The following is a 16,540-nucleotide window of genomic DNA, read 5'->3' as shown; positions in this document are numbered from 1 at the left end:
GCCTCATTATCTTCTGGTGGGATGATGCTGATGGATATATGTGGCGGGAAGTACCATGACTTGTGTATACTGGGGCCCAGTACAGGACTGGAGGAATCCTCCGGATCCCGATGTCATTGTCTGCTACGCACTTCACAACCATCAGAGATCCCACCAACCCCCTCCACCAACCCCTCCACCAACCCCCTCCACCAACCCCCTCCACCAACCCCTCCACCAACCCCTCCACCAACCCCCTCCACCAACCCCCTCCACCAACCCCCTCCACCAACCCCCTCCACCAACCCCTCCACCAACCCCCTCCACCAACCCCCTCCACCAACCCCCTCCACCAACCCCCTCCACCAACCCCTCCACCAACCCCCTCCACCAACCCCCTCCACCAACCCCCTCCACCAACCCCCTCCACTGACCCCAAAATCATTTCTACAGAAGATACAAAGTGACAATATGGCGGGTGAATGAATAGGAAAGAGCAAGGTTCATCCAGAACACGGCGCCTCTGATCCGGGAATTACAATCCTCCTGGAGATACGCGGCCGCAACTGCTGATCTTCCTCTCAAAATGCTACTCGCCTGGCTGTTATCACCCCACATATCAGGGAGGTCAGAAGCCCTGATCTGCAGGTCAGCAGCAAAACATATACAGAAGCCAGAGGATCAGCATAACAGCCAGGCAACCGGCAACACTGAGACCTCAGCAAAGGCAGTCTCTGCGTTTCTTCCCAAGAGCTTTGTAATAAATGTCCACCAATGAATGAGACAATCAATGAGACAATCAATGAGCCAATAAGCCAATGAATGAGCCAATAAGCCAATGAATGAGACAATGAATGAGTCAATGAATGAGACAATCAATGAGACAATCAATGAGCCAATAAGCCAATGAATGAGACAATCAATGAGTCAATGAATGAGACAATGAATGAGACAATGAATGAGCCAATAAGCCAATGAATGAGACAATGAATGAGTCAATGAATGAGACAATGAATGAGCTAATCAATGAGACAATGAATGAGACAATCAATGAGCCAATAAGCCAATGAATGATACAATGAATGAGCTAATCAATGAACCAATGAATGAGACAATAAGCCAATGAATGAACTAATCAATGAGTCAATGAATGAGACAATCAATGAGACAATCAATGAGACAATGAATGAGCCAATAAGCCAATGAATGAGACAATGAATGAGTCAATGAATGAGACAATGAATGAGACAATGAATGAGCCAATAAGCCAATGAATGAGACAATCAATGAGTCAATGAATGAGACAATGAATGAGCTAATCAATGAGACAATGAATGAGACAATCAATGAGACAATCAATGAGCCAATAAGCCAATGAATGATACAATGAATGAGCTAATCAATGAACCAATGAATGAGACAATAAGCCAATGAATGAACTAATCAATGAGTCAATGAATGAGACAATCAATGAGACAATCAATGAGCCAATGAATGAGACAATGAATGAGTCAATGAATGAGACAATGAATGAGACAATCAATGAGACAATAAGCCAATGAATGAGACAATCAATGAGTCAATGAATGAGACAATGAATGAGCTAATCAATGAGACAATGAATGAGACAATGAATGAGACAATCAATGAGCCAATAAGCCAATAATTGATACAACGAATGAGCTAATCAATGAACCAATGAATGAGACAATAAGCCAATGAATGAACTAATCAATGAGTCAATGAATGAGACAATCAATGAGACAATGAATGAGCCAATAAGCCAATGAATGAGACAATGAATGAGTCAATGAATGAGACAATCAATGAGCCAATAAGCCAATGAATGAGACAATCAATGAGTCAATGAATGAGACAATGAATGAGACAATCAATGAGACAATGAATGAGCCAATAAATGAGACAATAAATGAGTCAATAAGCCAATGAATGATACAACGAGTGAGCTAATCAATGAACCAATGAATGAGACAATAAATGAGTCAATGAAATCTCTTTCTACACATATAGTAAAATGTGGGCACTGAGGGAGGACGTCACATGATCTGCACACAGCGATTGTCAGTGGTGAGAAGGAACGATCGGGATCCGGGGTTGTCGGGTGTGTGGAGGACACACAAATCTGACACTCTGTGGCAGAGTTTTTAGAGGAGAGAGTCGGGTCAGTAAGACTTGGAGTGAGATCACAGCCTTCCATCAGAGGAGAGAGAAGGTTAGAAAGAGAGTTCAGGAGGAGAAGGAGTGTTAGAGATGAGTGGAGACGAGTGTTAGAGACGAGTGTTGGAGACAAGTGTTGGAGAGGAGGGTGATATTAGCAGAGAGGAGGGTTGTATTAGTGGAGAGGAGGGTGATATTAGCAGAGAGGAGGGTTAGACACTTACTGATCTTGCTGTCCTGAGGGAGGGACACTCCAGACACACAGCGGTGGGACGCCTGTCTCTTAGACGGGTCGAGAGCGACCCTGGAGAGGAGAGGAGAGGAGAGTGAAATAGAAAAGGAGACAGAAAGGGGTGGAGTCAGAAGAGGGAAGAAAATAATCTGAAGACAAATGAAAGAAAAAAGTAAAAGTTATTCAGACACAGGAGGGGGAGGGGAGCGAGACGACTGCCAATCTCTGACTGCAAAACTCCGACCCGCCACACCGTCCAATGACATCACATCCATGGAGAGCGCCGGACCCCGACCAGCACCTACCACATAGCCCAACTGTCATACCGTGCACAGCCAACATTCTATTCAACTGTCATACCGTGCACAGCCAACATTCTATTCAACTGTCATATCGTGCACAGCCAACATTCTATTCAACTGTCATATCGTGCACAGCCAACATTCTATTCAACTGTCATATCGTGCACAGCCAACATTCTATTCAACTGTCATATCGTGCACAGCCAACACAACCTATTCAACTGTCATATCGTGCACAGCCAACATTCTATTCAACTGTCATACCGTGCACAGCCAACATTCTATTTAATTGTCATACCGTGCACAGCCAACATTCTATTCAATTGTCATACCGTGCACAGCCAACATTCTATTCAACTGTCATACCGTGCACAGCCAACATTCTATTCAACTGTCATACCGTGCACAGCCAACATTCTATTCAACTGTCATACCGTGCACAGCCAACATTCTATTCAATTGTCATACCGTGCACAGCCAACATTCTATTCAACTGTCATACCGTGCACAGCCAACATTCTATTCAACTGTCATACCGTGCACAGCCAACATTCTATTCAATTGTCATACCGTGCACAGCCAACATTCTATTCAACTGTCATACCGTGCACAGCCAACATTCTATTCAACTGTCATACCGTGCACAGCCAACATTCTATTCAACTGTCATACCGTGCACAGCCAACATTCTATTCAACTGTCATATCGTGCACAGCCAACATTCTATTCAATTGTCATACCGTGCACAGCCAACATTCTATTCAACTGTCATACCGTGCACAGCCAACATTCTATTCAACTGTCATACCGTGCACAGCCAACATTCTATTCAATTGTCATACCGTGCACAGCCAACATTCTATTCAACTGTCATACCGTGCACAGCCAACATTCTATTCAACTGTCATACCGTGCACAGCCAACATTCTATTCAACTGTCATACCGTGCACAGCCAACATTCTATTCAACTGTCATACCGTGCACAGCCAACATCCTATTCAACTGTCATACCGTGCACAGCCAACATTCTATTCAACTGTCATATCGTGCACAGCCAACATTCTATTCAACTGTCATACCGTGCACAGCCAATACGTTCTATTCAACTGTCATACCGTGCACAGCCAACATTCTATTCAACTGTCATACCGTGCACAGCCAACATTCTATTCAACTGTCATACCGTGCACAGCCAATACGTTCTATTCAACTGTCATACCGTGCACAGCCAACATTCTATTCAACTGTCATATCGTGCACAGCCAACATTCTATTCAACTGTCATACCGTGCACAGCCAACATTCTATTCAACTGTCATACCGTGCACAGCCAACATTCTATTCAACTGTCATATCGTGCACAGCCAACATTCTATTCAACTGTCATACCGTGCACAGCCAACATTCTATTCAACTGTCATATCGTGCACAGCCAACATTCTATTCAACTGTCATATCGTGCACAGCCAACATTCTATTCAACTGTCATATCGTGCACAGCCAACATTCTATTCAACTGTCATACCGTGCACAGCCAATACGTTCTATTCAACTGTCATACCGTGCACAGCCAACATTCTATTCAACTGTCATACCGTGCACAGCCAACATTCTATTCAACTGTCATACCGTGCACAGCCAACATTCTATTCAACTGTCATATCGTGCACAGCCAACATTCTATTCAACTGTCATACCGTGCACAGCCAACACAACCTATTCAACTGTCATACCGTGCACAGCCAACATTCTATTCAATTGTCATACCGTGCACAGCCAACATTCTATTCAACTGTCATACCGTGCACAGCCAATACGTTCTATTCAACTGTCATACCGTGCACAGCCAACATTCTATTCAACTGTCATACCGTGCACAGCCAATACGTTCTATTCAACTGTCATACCGTGCACAGCCAACATTCTATTCAACTGTCATACCGTGCACAGCCAACATTCTATTTAATTGTCATACCGTGCACAGCCAACATTCTATTCAACTGTCATACCGTGCACAGCCAACATTCTATTTAATTGTCATACCGTGCACAGCCAACATTCTATTCAATTGTCATACCGTGCACAGCCAACATTCTATTCAACTGTCATACCGTGCACAGCCAACATTCTATTCAACTGTCATATCGTGCACAGCCAACATTCTATTCAATTGTCATACCGTGCACAGCCAACATTCTATTCAACTGTCATACCGTGCACAGCCAACATTCTATTCAACTGTCATACCGTGCACAGCCAACATTCTATTCAATTGTCATACCGTGCACAGCCAACATTCTATTCAACTGTCATACCGTGCACAGCCAACATTCTATTCAACTGTCATACCGTGCACAGCCAACATTCTATTCAACTGTCATACCGTGCACAGCCAACATTCTATTCAACTGTCATATCGTGCACAGCCAACATTCTATTCAACTGTCATACCGTGCACAGCCAACATTCTATTCAACTGTCATACTGTGCACAGCCAACATTCTATTCAACTGTCATACCGTGCACAGCCAACATTCTATTCAACTGTCATACCGTGCACAGCCAACATTCTATTCAACTGTCATACCGTGCACAGCCAACATTCTATTCAACTGTCATACCGTGCACAGCCAACATTCTATTCAACTGTCATACCGTGCACAGCCAACATTCTATTCAACTGTCATACCGTGCACAGCCAACATTCTATTCAACTGTCATACCGTGCACAGCCAACATTCTATTCAACTGTCATACCGTGCACAGCCAACATTCTATTCAACTGTCATACCGTGCACAGCCAACATTCTATTCAACTGTCATACCGTGCACAGCCAACATCCTATTCAACTGTCATACCGTGCACAGCCAACATTCTATTCAACTGTCATACCGTGCACAGCCAACATTCTATTCAATTGTCATACCGTGCACAGCCAACATTCTATTCAACTGTCATACCGTGCACAGCCAACATTCTATTCAACTGTCATACCGTGCACAGCCAAAATTCTATTCAATTGTCATACCGTGCACAGCCAACATTCTATTCAACTGTCATACCGTGCACAGCCAACATTCTATTCAACTGTCATACCGTGCACAGCCAACATTCTATTCAACTGTCATACCGTGCACAGCCAACATTCTATTCAACTGTCATACCGTGCACAGCCAATACGTTCTATTCAACTGTCATACCGTGCACAGCCAATACGTTCTATTCAACTGTCATATCGTGCACAGCCAACATTCTATTCAACTGTCATACCGTGCACAGCCAACATTCTATTCAACTGTCATACCGTGCACAGCCAACACAACCTATTCAACTGTCATACCGTGCACAGCCAACACAACCTATTCAACTGTCATACCGTGCACAGCCAACACAACCTATTCAACTGTCATACCGTGCACAGCCAACATTCTATTCAATTGTCATACCGTGCACAGCCAACATTCTATTCAACTGTCATACCGTGCACAGCCAACACAACCTATTCAACTGTCATACCGTGCACAGCCAACATTCTATTCAATTGTCATACCGTGCACAGCCAACATTCTATTCAACTGTCATACCGTGCACAGCCAACACAACCTATTCAACTGTCATACCGTGCACAGCCAACACAACCTATTCAACTGTCATACCGTGCACAACCAACATTCTATTCAATTGTCATACCGTGCACAGCCAACATTCTATTCAACTGTCATACCGTGCACAGCCAACATTCTATTCAATTGTCATACCGTGCACAGCCAACATTCTATTCAACTGTCATACCGAGCACAGCCAACATTCTATTCAATTGTCATACCGTGCACAGCCAACACAACCTATTCAACTGTCATACCGTGCACGGCCAACACAACCTATTCAATTGTCATACCATGCACAGCCAACATTCTATTCAACTGTCATACCGTGCACAGCCAACATTCTATTCAACTGTCATACCGTGCACAGCCAACATTCTATTCAACTGTCATACCGTGCACAGTCAACATGTTCTATTCAACTGTCATACCGTGCACAGCCAACACATTCTATTCAACTGTCATACCGTGCACAGCCCACATTCTATTCAACTGTCATACCATGCACAGCCAACATTCTATTCAATTGTCATACCGTGCACAGCCATCATTCTATTCAACTGTCATACCGTGCACAGCCAACATTCTATTCAACTGTCATACCGTGCACAGCCAACATTCTATTCAACTGTCATACCGTGCACAGCCAACATTCTATTTAACTGTCATACCGTGCACAGCCAACACAACCTATTCAACTGTCATACCGTGCACAGCCAACACAACCTATTCAACTGTCATATCGTGCACAGCCAACATTCTATTCAACTGTCATATCGTGCACAGCCAATATTCTATTCAACTGTCATACTGTGCACAGCCAACATTCTATTCAACTGTCATACCGTGCACAGCCAACACAACCTATTCAACTGTCATACCGTGCACAGCCAACACAACCTATTCAACTGTCATACCGTGCACGGCCAACACAACCTATTCAACTGTCATACCGTGCACAGTCAACATGTTCTATTCAACTGTCATACCGTGCACAGCCAACACGTTCTATTCAACTGTCATACCGTGCACAGCCAACACGTTCTATTCAACTGTCATACCGTGCACAGCCAACATTCTATTCAACTGTCATACCGTGCACAGCCAACATTCTATTCAACTGTCATATCGTGCACAGCCAACATTCTATTCAATTGTCATACCGTGCACAGCCAATACGTTCTATTCAACTGTCATACCGTGCACAGACAACATCCTATTCAACTGTCATGCCGTGCACAGCCCATGCGTCCTATTCAACTGTCATACCGTGCACAGCCAACATTCTATTCAACTGTCATACCGTGCACAGCCAACATTCTATTCAACTGTCATACCGTGCACAGCCAACATCCTATTCAACTGTCATACCGTGCACAGCCAACATTCTATTCAACTGTCATACCGTGCACAGCCAACATTCTATTCAACTGTCATACCGTGCACAGCCAACATCCTATTCAACTGTCATACCGTGCACAGCCAACATCCTATTCAACTGTCATACCGTGCACAGCCAATACGTTCTATTCAACTGTCATACCATGCACAGCCAACACGTTCTATTCAACTGTCATACCGTGCACAGCCAACATTCTATTCAACTGTCATACCATGCACAGCCAACATTCTATTCAACTGTCATACCGTGCACAGCCAACATCCTATTCAACTGTCATACCGTGCACAGCCAACATTCTATTCAACTGTCATACCTGCACATACCTGGATACCAGTGACACCCAGAGCACAGAGCTGTCGTAGTTCATATAAAATGTGCTCTTTGTGCCTTGCGGATGACCCCAGAATAATCCCCGGGGGGGTTCTCTGGGCCCCCAGTCTGTACTATGGACAAGCAGAAGAAGGATGGACTCCACTTTCTACTCACTTACCTGCGAGTCAGTTTGGAGGTCAGTTTGCTGAACAGGTTGGAGGTGGCCCGGGTCCGGCTCTGGTTTAACCCCTCGTGTGGGTGGGTGGGAGAGCTCGGCGGTGGATTCTGACCCCGGCGGTCCCTTACATGGCCACCATGGAAAGTGCTGCGAACGTTGGAACCCCGGGAGAGGGAGCTGCGCTCCGCGATGCTCTGCGTAGAGGGCGACGGGGCAGGAGGGCGAGACGGCGTAGAGCTGGCGGGAGAGAGAGGAGGGGGTGGGGAGAGATATCATCAGAATCAGAGATTGCCAATAGAGCTCCCAACGCTTCTCAAACCAACATCACTATGATGTCATACGGTGATGTCACTCGACTAATATTGTTGCAGTGATATTTACCTGTTTTCTTTTCCATTATGGAGGAGAGAATGGCGCTCTGAGCCGTGGCGGTCTGTACAAACATACGTGTTCCTGCGACCCATCACCCCCGGAGGCGTGTTGATCTGAGAGACAACAAAATGGCGGTCATGGAGGAGGACGCACACCGCGTGGGAAGCTCAGTGAGAAGTTTCCCCCCCCCATGAGATCTAATGACCAATGAACAATGACCAACCCTTGGCTGATCCACCATCATCCAATCACCTCACACACAGCCAGAGAAGGTAAAATGTTATTGGACGCTTACCGTTGTGGGTGGGGCCTCTTTACGCGACTCAGGAATTTCTGATTTGTTGGGATTGTGTGCATGGCTGACCATGGGGCTAGAGGGCGGGGGAGGCCTGCTACCCCCACTCACAGATCCACTGCCCCTCCTGGGGGCAAGACGCTCCCCAACCGTACTCTCATCCCCCACACCGGGAGGACTCCTCTTGGCTTGTGATGGGACAGGCGCCGGCCCACCTGGAGGAGAGAAACCATGGATTACCGTTACAAAGCCGACAGAGAAGATGGAGGGACACACCTACATTTCTGAGACACCCCAAACACTCACAGAAATCACTGTGCCTCCTCTGTCTCTGGTACCCTCGCTGGTTCTTGCTGTGGGTCGATGATGACTTGGTGGCACCATTGGTAACATCTGAGCTCACTCGAGACCGAGTCAGTGAGAGAGTGCTCTCCGAACGAGTCTCCCCTCCTTCATTCTTTAGGACAAAAAGAGAGAATAATGAGATGACTGGAGGGGGAGGTGAAAGGAAAGTGAGAGATAGGGGATAAGAGAAAGCATGGGAAACAGGATGGAGGGGGACTGAGGGACATCATAGAGGAAGAGAGATGGGGGACTGAGGGACATCATAGAAGAAGAGAGATGGGGGGATGGAGGGACATCATAGAAGAAGAGAGATGGGGGAACCGAGGGACATCATAGAAGAAGAGAGATGGAGGAACCGAGGGACATCATAGAAGAAGAGAGATGGGGGGATGGAGGGACATCATAGAGGAAGGGAGATGGGGGACTGAGGGACATCATAGAAGAAGAGAGATGGGGGACTGAGGGACATCATAGAGGAAGAGAGATGGGGGACTGAGGGACATCATAGAAGAAGAGAGATGGAGGGATGGAGGGACATCATAGAAGAAGAGAGATGGGGGAACCGAGGGACATCATAGAAGAAGAGAGATGGGGGAACCGAGGGACATCATAGAAGAAGAGAGATGGGGGGATGGAGGGACATCATAGAGGAAGGGAGATGGGGGACTGAGGGACATCATAGAAGAAGAGAGATGGGGGACTGAGGGACATCATAGAAGAAGAGAGATGGGGGACTGAGGGACATCATAGAGGAAGAGAGAGGGAGGTGATTGAGGGACATCATAGAGGAAGAGAGAGGGAGGTGATTGAGGGACATCATAGAAGAAGAGAGATGGGGTGACCGAGGGACATCATAGAAGAAGAGAGATGGGGGGATGGAGGGGCATCATAGAGGAAGGGAGATGGGGGACTGAGGGACATCATAGAAGAAGAGAGATGGGGGAACCGAGGGACATCATAGAAGAAGAGAGAGGGAGGTGATTGAGGGACATCATAGAAGAAGAGAGATGGGGGGGACTGAGGGACATCATAGAGGAAGAGAGATGGGGGACTGAGGGACATCATAGAAGAAGAGAGATGGAGGGACCGAGGGACATCATAGAAGAAGATAGATGGAGGGACCGAGGGACATCATAGAAGAAGAGAGATGGGGGGACATCACAGAAGAAAAGAGATGGGGAACCGAGGGACATCATAGAAGAAGAGACATGACATCATAGAAGAAGAGAGATGGGGGGACCGAGGGACATCATAGAAGAAGAGAGATGGGGGGGACTGAGGGACATCATAGAGAAAGAGAGATGGGGGACTGAGGGACATCATAGAGGAAGAGAGAGGGAGGTGATTGAGGGACATCATAGAAGAAGAGAGATGGGGGGGACTGAGGGACATCATAGAGGAAGAGAGATGGGGGACTGAGGGACATCATAGAAGAAGAGAGATGGAGGGACCGAGGGACATCATAGAAGAAGAGAGATGGAGGGACCGAGGGACATCATAGAAGAAGAGAGATGGGGGGACATCACAGAAGAAAAGAGATGGGGGAACCGAGGGACATCATAGAAGAAGAGAGATGGGGGGGACTGAGGGACATCATAGAAGAAGAGAGATGGAGGGACCGAGGGACATCATAGAAGAAGAGAGATGGGGGGACATCACAGAAGAAAAGAGATGGGGGGGACTGAGGGACATCATAGAGGAAGAGAGATGGGGGACTGAGGGACATCATAGAAGAAGAGAGATGGAGGGACCGAAGGACATCATAGAAGAAGATAGATGGAGGGACCGAGGGACATCATAGAAGAAGAGAGATGGAGGGACCGAGGGACATCATAGAAGAAGAGAGATGGGGGGGACTGAGGGACATCATAGAGGAAGAGAGATGGGGGACTGAGGGACATCATAGAAGAAGAGAGATGGAGGGACCGAAGGACATCATAGAAGAAGATAGATGGAGGGACCGAGGGACATCATAGAAGAAGAGAGATGGAGGGACCGAGGGACATCATAGAAGAAGAGAGATGGAGGGACCGAGGGACATCATAGAAGAAGAGAGATGGGGGGATGGAGGGACATCATAGAAGAAGAGAGATGGAGGGACATCACAGAAGAAAAGAAATGGGGGAACCGAGGGACATCATAGAAGAAGAGAGATGGAGAGACCGAGGGACATCACAGAAGAAAAGAGATGGGGGAACCGAGGGACATCATAGAAGAAAAGAGATGGGGGAACCGAGGGACATCATAGAAGAAGAGAGATGGGGGGGACTGAGGGACATCACAGAAGAAAAGAGATGGGGGAACCGAGGGACATCGTAGAAGAAGAGACATGACATCATAGAAGAAGAGAGATGGGGGGACCGAGGGACATCATAGAAGAAGAGAGATGGGGGGGACTGAGGGACATCATAGAGGAAGAGAGATGGGGGACTGAGGGACATCATAGAAGAAGAGAGATGGAGGGACCGAGGGACATCATAGAAGAAGAGAGATGGAGGGACCGAGGGACATCATAGAAGAAGAGAGATGGGGGGACATCACAGAAGAAAAGAGATGGGGGAACCGAGGGACATCATAGAAGAAGAGAGATGGGGGGGACTGAGGGACATCATAGAAGAAGAGAGATGGAGGGACCGAGGGACATCATAGAAGAAGAGAGATGGGGGGACATCACAGAAGAAAAGAGATGGGGGAACCGAGGGACATCATAGAAGAAGAGAGATGGGGGGGACTGAGGGACATCATAGAGGAAGAGAGATGGGGGACTGAGGGACATCATAGAAGAAGAGAGATGGAGGGACCGAAGGACATCATAGAAGAAGATAGATGGAGGGACCGAGGGACATCATAGAAGAAGAGAGATGGAGGGACCGAGGGACATCATAGAAGAAGAGAGATGGAGGGACCGAGGGACATCATAGAAGAAGAGAGATGGGGGGATGGAGGGACATCATAGAAGAAGAGAGATGGAGGGACATCACAGAAGAAAAGAAATGGGGGAACCGAGGGACATCATAGAAGAAGAGAGATGGAGAGACCGAGGGACATCACAGAAGAAAAGAGATGGGGGAACCGAGGGACATCATAGAAGAAAAGAGATGGGGGAACCGAGGGACATCATAGAAGAAGAGAGATGGAGGGACCGAGGGACATCATAGAAGAAGAGAGATGGAGGGACCGAGGGACATCATAGAAGAAGAGAGATGGGGGGATGGAGGGACATCATAGAAGAAGAGAGATGGAGGGACATCACAGAAGAAAAGAAATGGGGGAACCGAGGGACATCATAGAAGAAGAGAGATGGAGAGACCGAGGGACATCACAGAAGAAAAGAGATGGGGGAACCGAGGGACATCATAGAAGAAAAGAGATGGGGGAACCGAGGGACATCATAGAAGAAGAGAGATGGGGGGGACTGAGGGACATCACAGAAGAAAAGAGATGGGGGAACCGAGGGACATCGTAGAAGAAGAGACATGACATCATAGAAGAAGAGAGATGGGGGGACCGAGGGACATCATAGAAGAAGAGAGATGGGGGGGACTGAGGGACATCATAGAGGAAGAGAGATGGGGGACTGAGGGACATCATAGAAGAAGAGAGATGGAGGGACCGAGGGACATCATAGAAGAAGAGAGATGGAGGGACCGAGGGACATCATAGAAGAAGAGAGATGGGGGGACATCACAGAAGAAAAGAGATGGGGGAACCGAGGGACATCATAGAAGAAGAGAGATGGGGGGGACTGAGGGACATCATAGAAGAAGAGAGATGGAGGGACCGAGGGACATCATAGAAGAAGAGAGATGGGGGGACATCACAGAAGAAAAGAGATGGGGGAACCGAGGGACATCATAGAAGAAGAGAGATGGGGGGGACTGAGGGACATCATAGAGGAAGAGAGATGGGGGACTGAGGGACATCATAGAAGAAGAGAGATGGAGGGACCGAAGGACATCATAGAAGAAGATAGATGGAGGGACCGAGGGACATCATAGAAGAAGAGAGATGGAGGGACCGAGGGACATCATAGAAGAAGAGAGATGGAGGGACCGAGGGACATCATAGAAGAAGAGAGATGGGGGGATGGAGGGACATCATAGAAGAAGAGAGATGGAGGGACATCACAGAAGAAAAGAAATGGGGGAACCGAGGGACATCATAGAAGAAGAGAGATGGAGAGACCGAGGGACATCACAGAAGAAAAGAGATGGGGGAACCGAGGGACATCATAGAAGAAAAGAGATGGGGGAACCGAGGGACATCATAGAAGAAGAGAGATGGGGGGGACTGAGGGACATCACAGAAGAAAAGAGATGGGGGAACCGAGGGACATCGTAGAAGAAGAGACATGACATCATAGAAGAAGAGAGATGGGGGGACCGAGGGACATCATAGAAGAAGAGAGATGGGGGGACATCACAGAAGAAAAGAGATGGGGGAACCGAGGGACATCATAGAAGAAGAGAGATGACATCATAGAAGAAGAGAGATGGGGGGACCGAGGGACATCATAGAAGAAGAGAGATGGGGGGGACAGAGGGACATCATAGAAGAAGAGAGATGGGGGGACAGAGGGACATCATAGAAGAAGAGAGATGGGGGAACCGAGGGACATCATAGAAGAAGAGAGATGGAGGGATGGAGGGACATCATAGAAGAAGAGAGATGGGGGGATGGAGGGACATCGTAGAAGAAGAGAGATGGGGGAACTCAGGGACATCATAGAAGAAGAGAGATGGGGGGGGACAGAGGGACATCATAGAAGAAGAGAGATGGGGGAACCGAGGGACATCATAGAAGAAGAGAGATGGAGGGATGGAGGGACATCATAGAAGAAGAGAGATGGGGGGATGGAGGGACATCATAGAAGAAGAGAGATGGGGGGACCGAGGGACATCATAGAAGAAGAGAGATGGAGGGATGGAGGGACATCATAGAAGAAGAGAGATGGGGGGATGGAGGGACATCATAGAAGAAGAGAGATGGGGGGGACAGAGGGACATCATAGAAGAAGAGAGATGGGGGGATGGAGGGACATCATAGAAGAAGAGAGATGGGGGGATGGAGGGACATCATAGAAGAAGAGAGATGGGGGGATGGAGGGACATCATAGAAGAAGAGAGATGGGGGGGACAGAGGGACATCATAGAAGAAGAGAGATGGGGGAACCGAGGGACATCATAGAAGAAGAGAGATGGGGGGACCGAGGGACATCACAGAAGAAAAGAGATGGGGGGATGGAGGGACATCATAGAAGAAGAGAGATGGGGGGGGGGGGGACTGAGGATCATCGTAGAATAAAGAGATGGGTGGACTGAGGGACATCATAGAATAGAGATGGGGAGATTGAGGAACATCAAAGAAGAAAGAGATGGGGGGATGGGGACGGAGTGACATCATAGAAGAAGGGAGATGGGGGGGCTGTGGGACATCATAGATGAAGAGAGATGGGGGTGGGGACTGAGGAGCATCATAGAATAAAGAGATGGGGGGATGGAGGGACATCAGAGAAGAAGAGAGATGGGGGGGGGGACATCATAGAAGGAGATGGGGTGGGGGGGAGCTAAAGGACATCCTAGAGAAAGAAAGATGGGGGGGGGGGGACTGAGGAAAGTATATGACCGCCTCGCTCACCTCTGCTTTCCTCCCCAGCAGCAGGTAGGTGGCCATAACCTCGTTATACTTATTGGAGCTGAGAGCATCTTTGATCTCCTCCCGGGAGTAGCCCATGTCCAACATGATCTCTGGAAAAGAGAAGGATAATTACAGAACTGTCTGGACTCGCCGTTCTTCTGGATTTGCTGACGATTTGGGGAATGATGATGGTCCATATATGGGTTTCATTCCTATCATCACAGAATACGGAGCGGCGCCTATCTAGTGCCCATGAAGCGGCGCACATCGTCCCAATATTAAGGGGTATAAAATGCTCCACCCTCCAGCCTGGAATCTCAGACACGGGGTGTCCTTGGTAAACCATGTGTGCCAATTTCTGCCCCCTCAAGAGTTGGAATTTATCTGCCTGGGAATGTTCCTCTGATGGCTTGTTGCCCAGTCTTGTATTTGGTGCGTTGTGTAGACTCAATGTCTGTTCTTGACTGACAGGAGGGACTACCCGGCTGCAGTCCTTCCTCCTTAGGTTTGCTGCGGGTTCCGTATAGATCTGCTCTACAGAGGGGTTCTGCTCAGAACCAGCCCAGCCCTTCTCCTCTGAACTCTCTCATCCAGCAACTACAAGGTCCTGACCCAAGAATCAGCATCAGCTTAGATCAGCGTCTTCCACATTCCGATGTTCTAACATGAACTGGCCCTCTAGATTATTTCTTTATTTTCTGTTCTTTAGTAAGGAATCTACATTCCACATTAATAATTCTGCTACCAAAATTAGTGTGTGCTGTTACTTGTCTCCAGCATTGTTCCTGTTCTTTTTGCCAGAGGCAGCCATTTTGCTGAAGCCCAGAGCCCCTGAGCAGCAGTAAATCTTTAGTCTGCAAGCAGATCGGCCTCTAGAGTGCCTAAACATAGAGAGCAACCGAGCATGTGCAGAGCTTGGGGAGATTTTTACGTAGTGGCAGCTGGTGCTCAATATTTGGAGGCACGGGGGCAAACAAACCTGCCCCCCCTCGCTCGTACATACCGCTACTGCTAACCACCTACCTGCCCCCATGCACAGGCTGGCCTGGGTACTCACACTGCTCCCCGCTCTCGGCACCAGCTCCTGCTCATCCTCCCATCTACAATCCGTCCGCTCCGTCTCTTCCTTCCCGGGGGAGCTCTTGTTGCAGGCATTGTTTCTCCTCCGGGCTGGACAGGAAGTGGGTCCTGAGACCCGATTGGCCAGGAGTCCCACGACTCCCTGGCCAATCGCGTCTCAGGACCCACCTCCTGATCGGGAGGAGAAGCAAGAAGACTATAGCAAATATTAATTCTCTATGGTCACACAACTGGGTGGGCTCGGGGGGGCGCATTGCTCTGCGCCCCGAATCCAGCCTTTTTTTAAGCCAATTAGACTCTCAGGCTCTAATCATGTGCTTCAAAATAAAAAAAACAACCCATTGAAATCAATGCATCTGGTGCCCTGCATGTAGATTAGGGGGCCGGGCGCATGGTTTAGGGGGGGTGGTGCCCCTGGGCCCCGTATGGAGCGGCCGCCACTGGCATAGGCACCTATGATATACCGTATCTATACCTGCAGAATCGGCCGGCCTGAAGTCATCTAGAAGGACTTCATTTTCTGACTAAATTTCCACTTTAAGCTGCAGCCACATGCCTCCCTTTTTTTTTGCCATTTGTGGCAACCTGACAAAGTGGCCCCGAGCGTAGGATGTGGACAGA

The 16,540-nt window shown here is 48.0% G+C and overlaps 1 protein-coding gene across 3 annotated transcripts in view; it reads right to left on the bottom strand.

Moving 5' to 3' along the window:
* Positions 1-16,540, bottom strand: part of MARK4 (microtubule affinity regulating kinase 4) — a 115,509-nt gene that overhangs the window by 13,461 nt on the left and 85,508 nt on the right. For 2 of the 3 annotated variants that reach the window (XM_077463196.1, XM_077463197.1), the window contains exons 9-14: positions 14,840-14,949; positions 9,164-9,314; positions 8,858-9,072; positions 8,572-8,675; positions 8,191-8,427; positions 2,382-2,461 (exon numbers count right to left, since the gene is read on the bottom strand). In XM_077463196.1, coding sequence (XP_077319322.1) covers positions 2,382-2,461; positions 8,191-8,427; positions 8,572-8,675; positions 8,858-9,072; positions 9,164-9,314; positions 14,840-14,949 — 897 coding nt within the window. The remainder of the gene's footprint in view (positions 1-2,381; positions 2,462-8,190; positions 8,428-8,571; positions 8,676-8,857; positions 9,073-9,163; positions 9,315-14,839; positions 14,950-16,540) is intronic. The other variant, XM_077463195.1, reaches the window with a different exon arrangement.

This window comes from Lithobates pipiens, unplaced genomic scaffold (assembly GCF_037356315.1).
Source record: "Lithobates pipiens isolate NorthernLeopardFrog02 unplaced genomic scaffold, aLitPip1_a1.2 Scaffold_3, whole genome shotgun sequence".
Lineage (NCBI taxonomy): Eukaryota > Metazoa > Chordata > Amphibia > Anura > Ranidae > Lithobates > Lithobates pipiens.
Note: the sequence above shows the minus strand (reverse complement) of the source record. Positions and strands in the feature narration are given on the sequence as shown.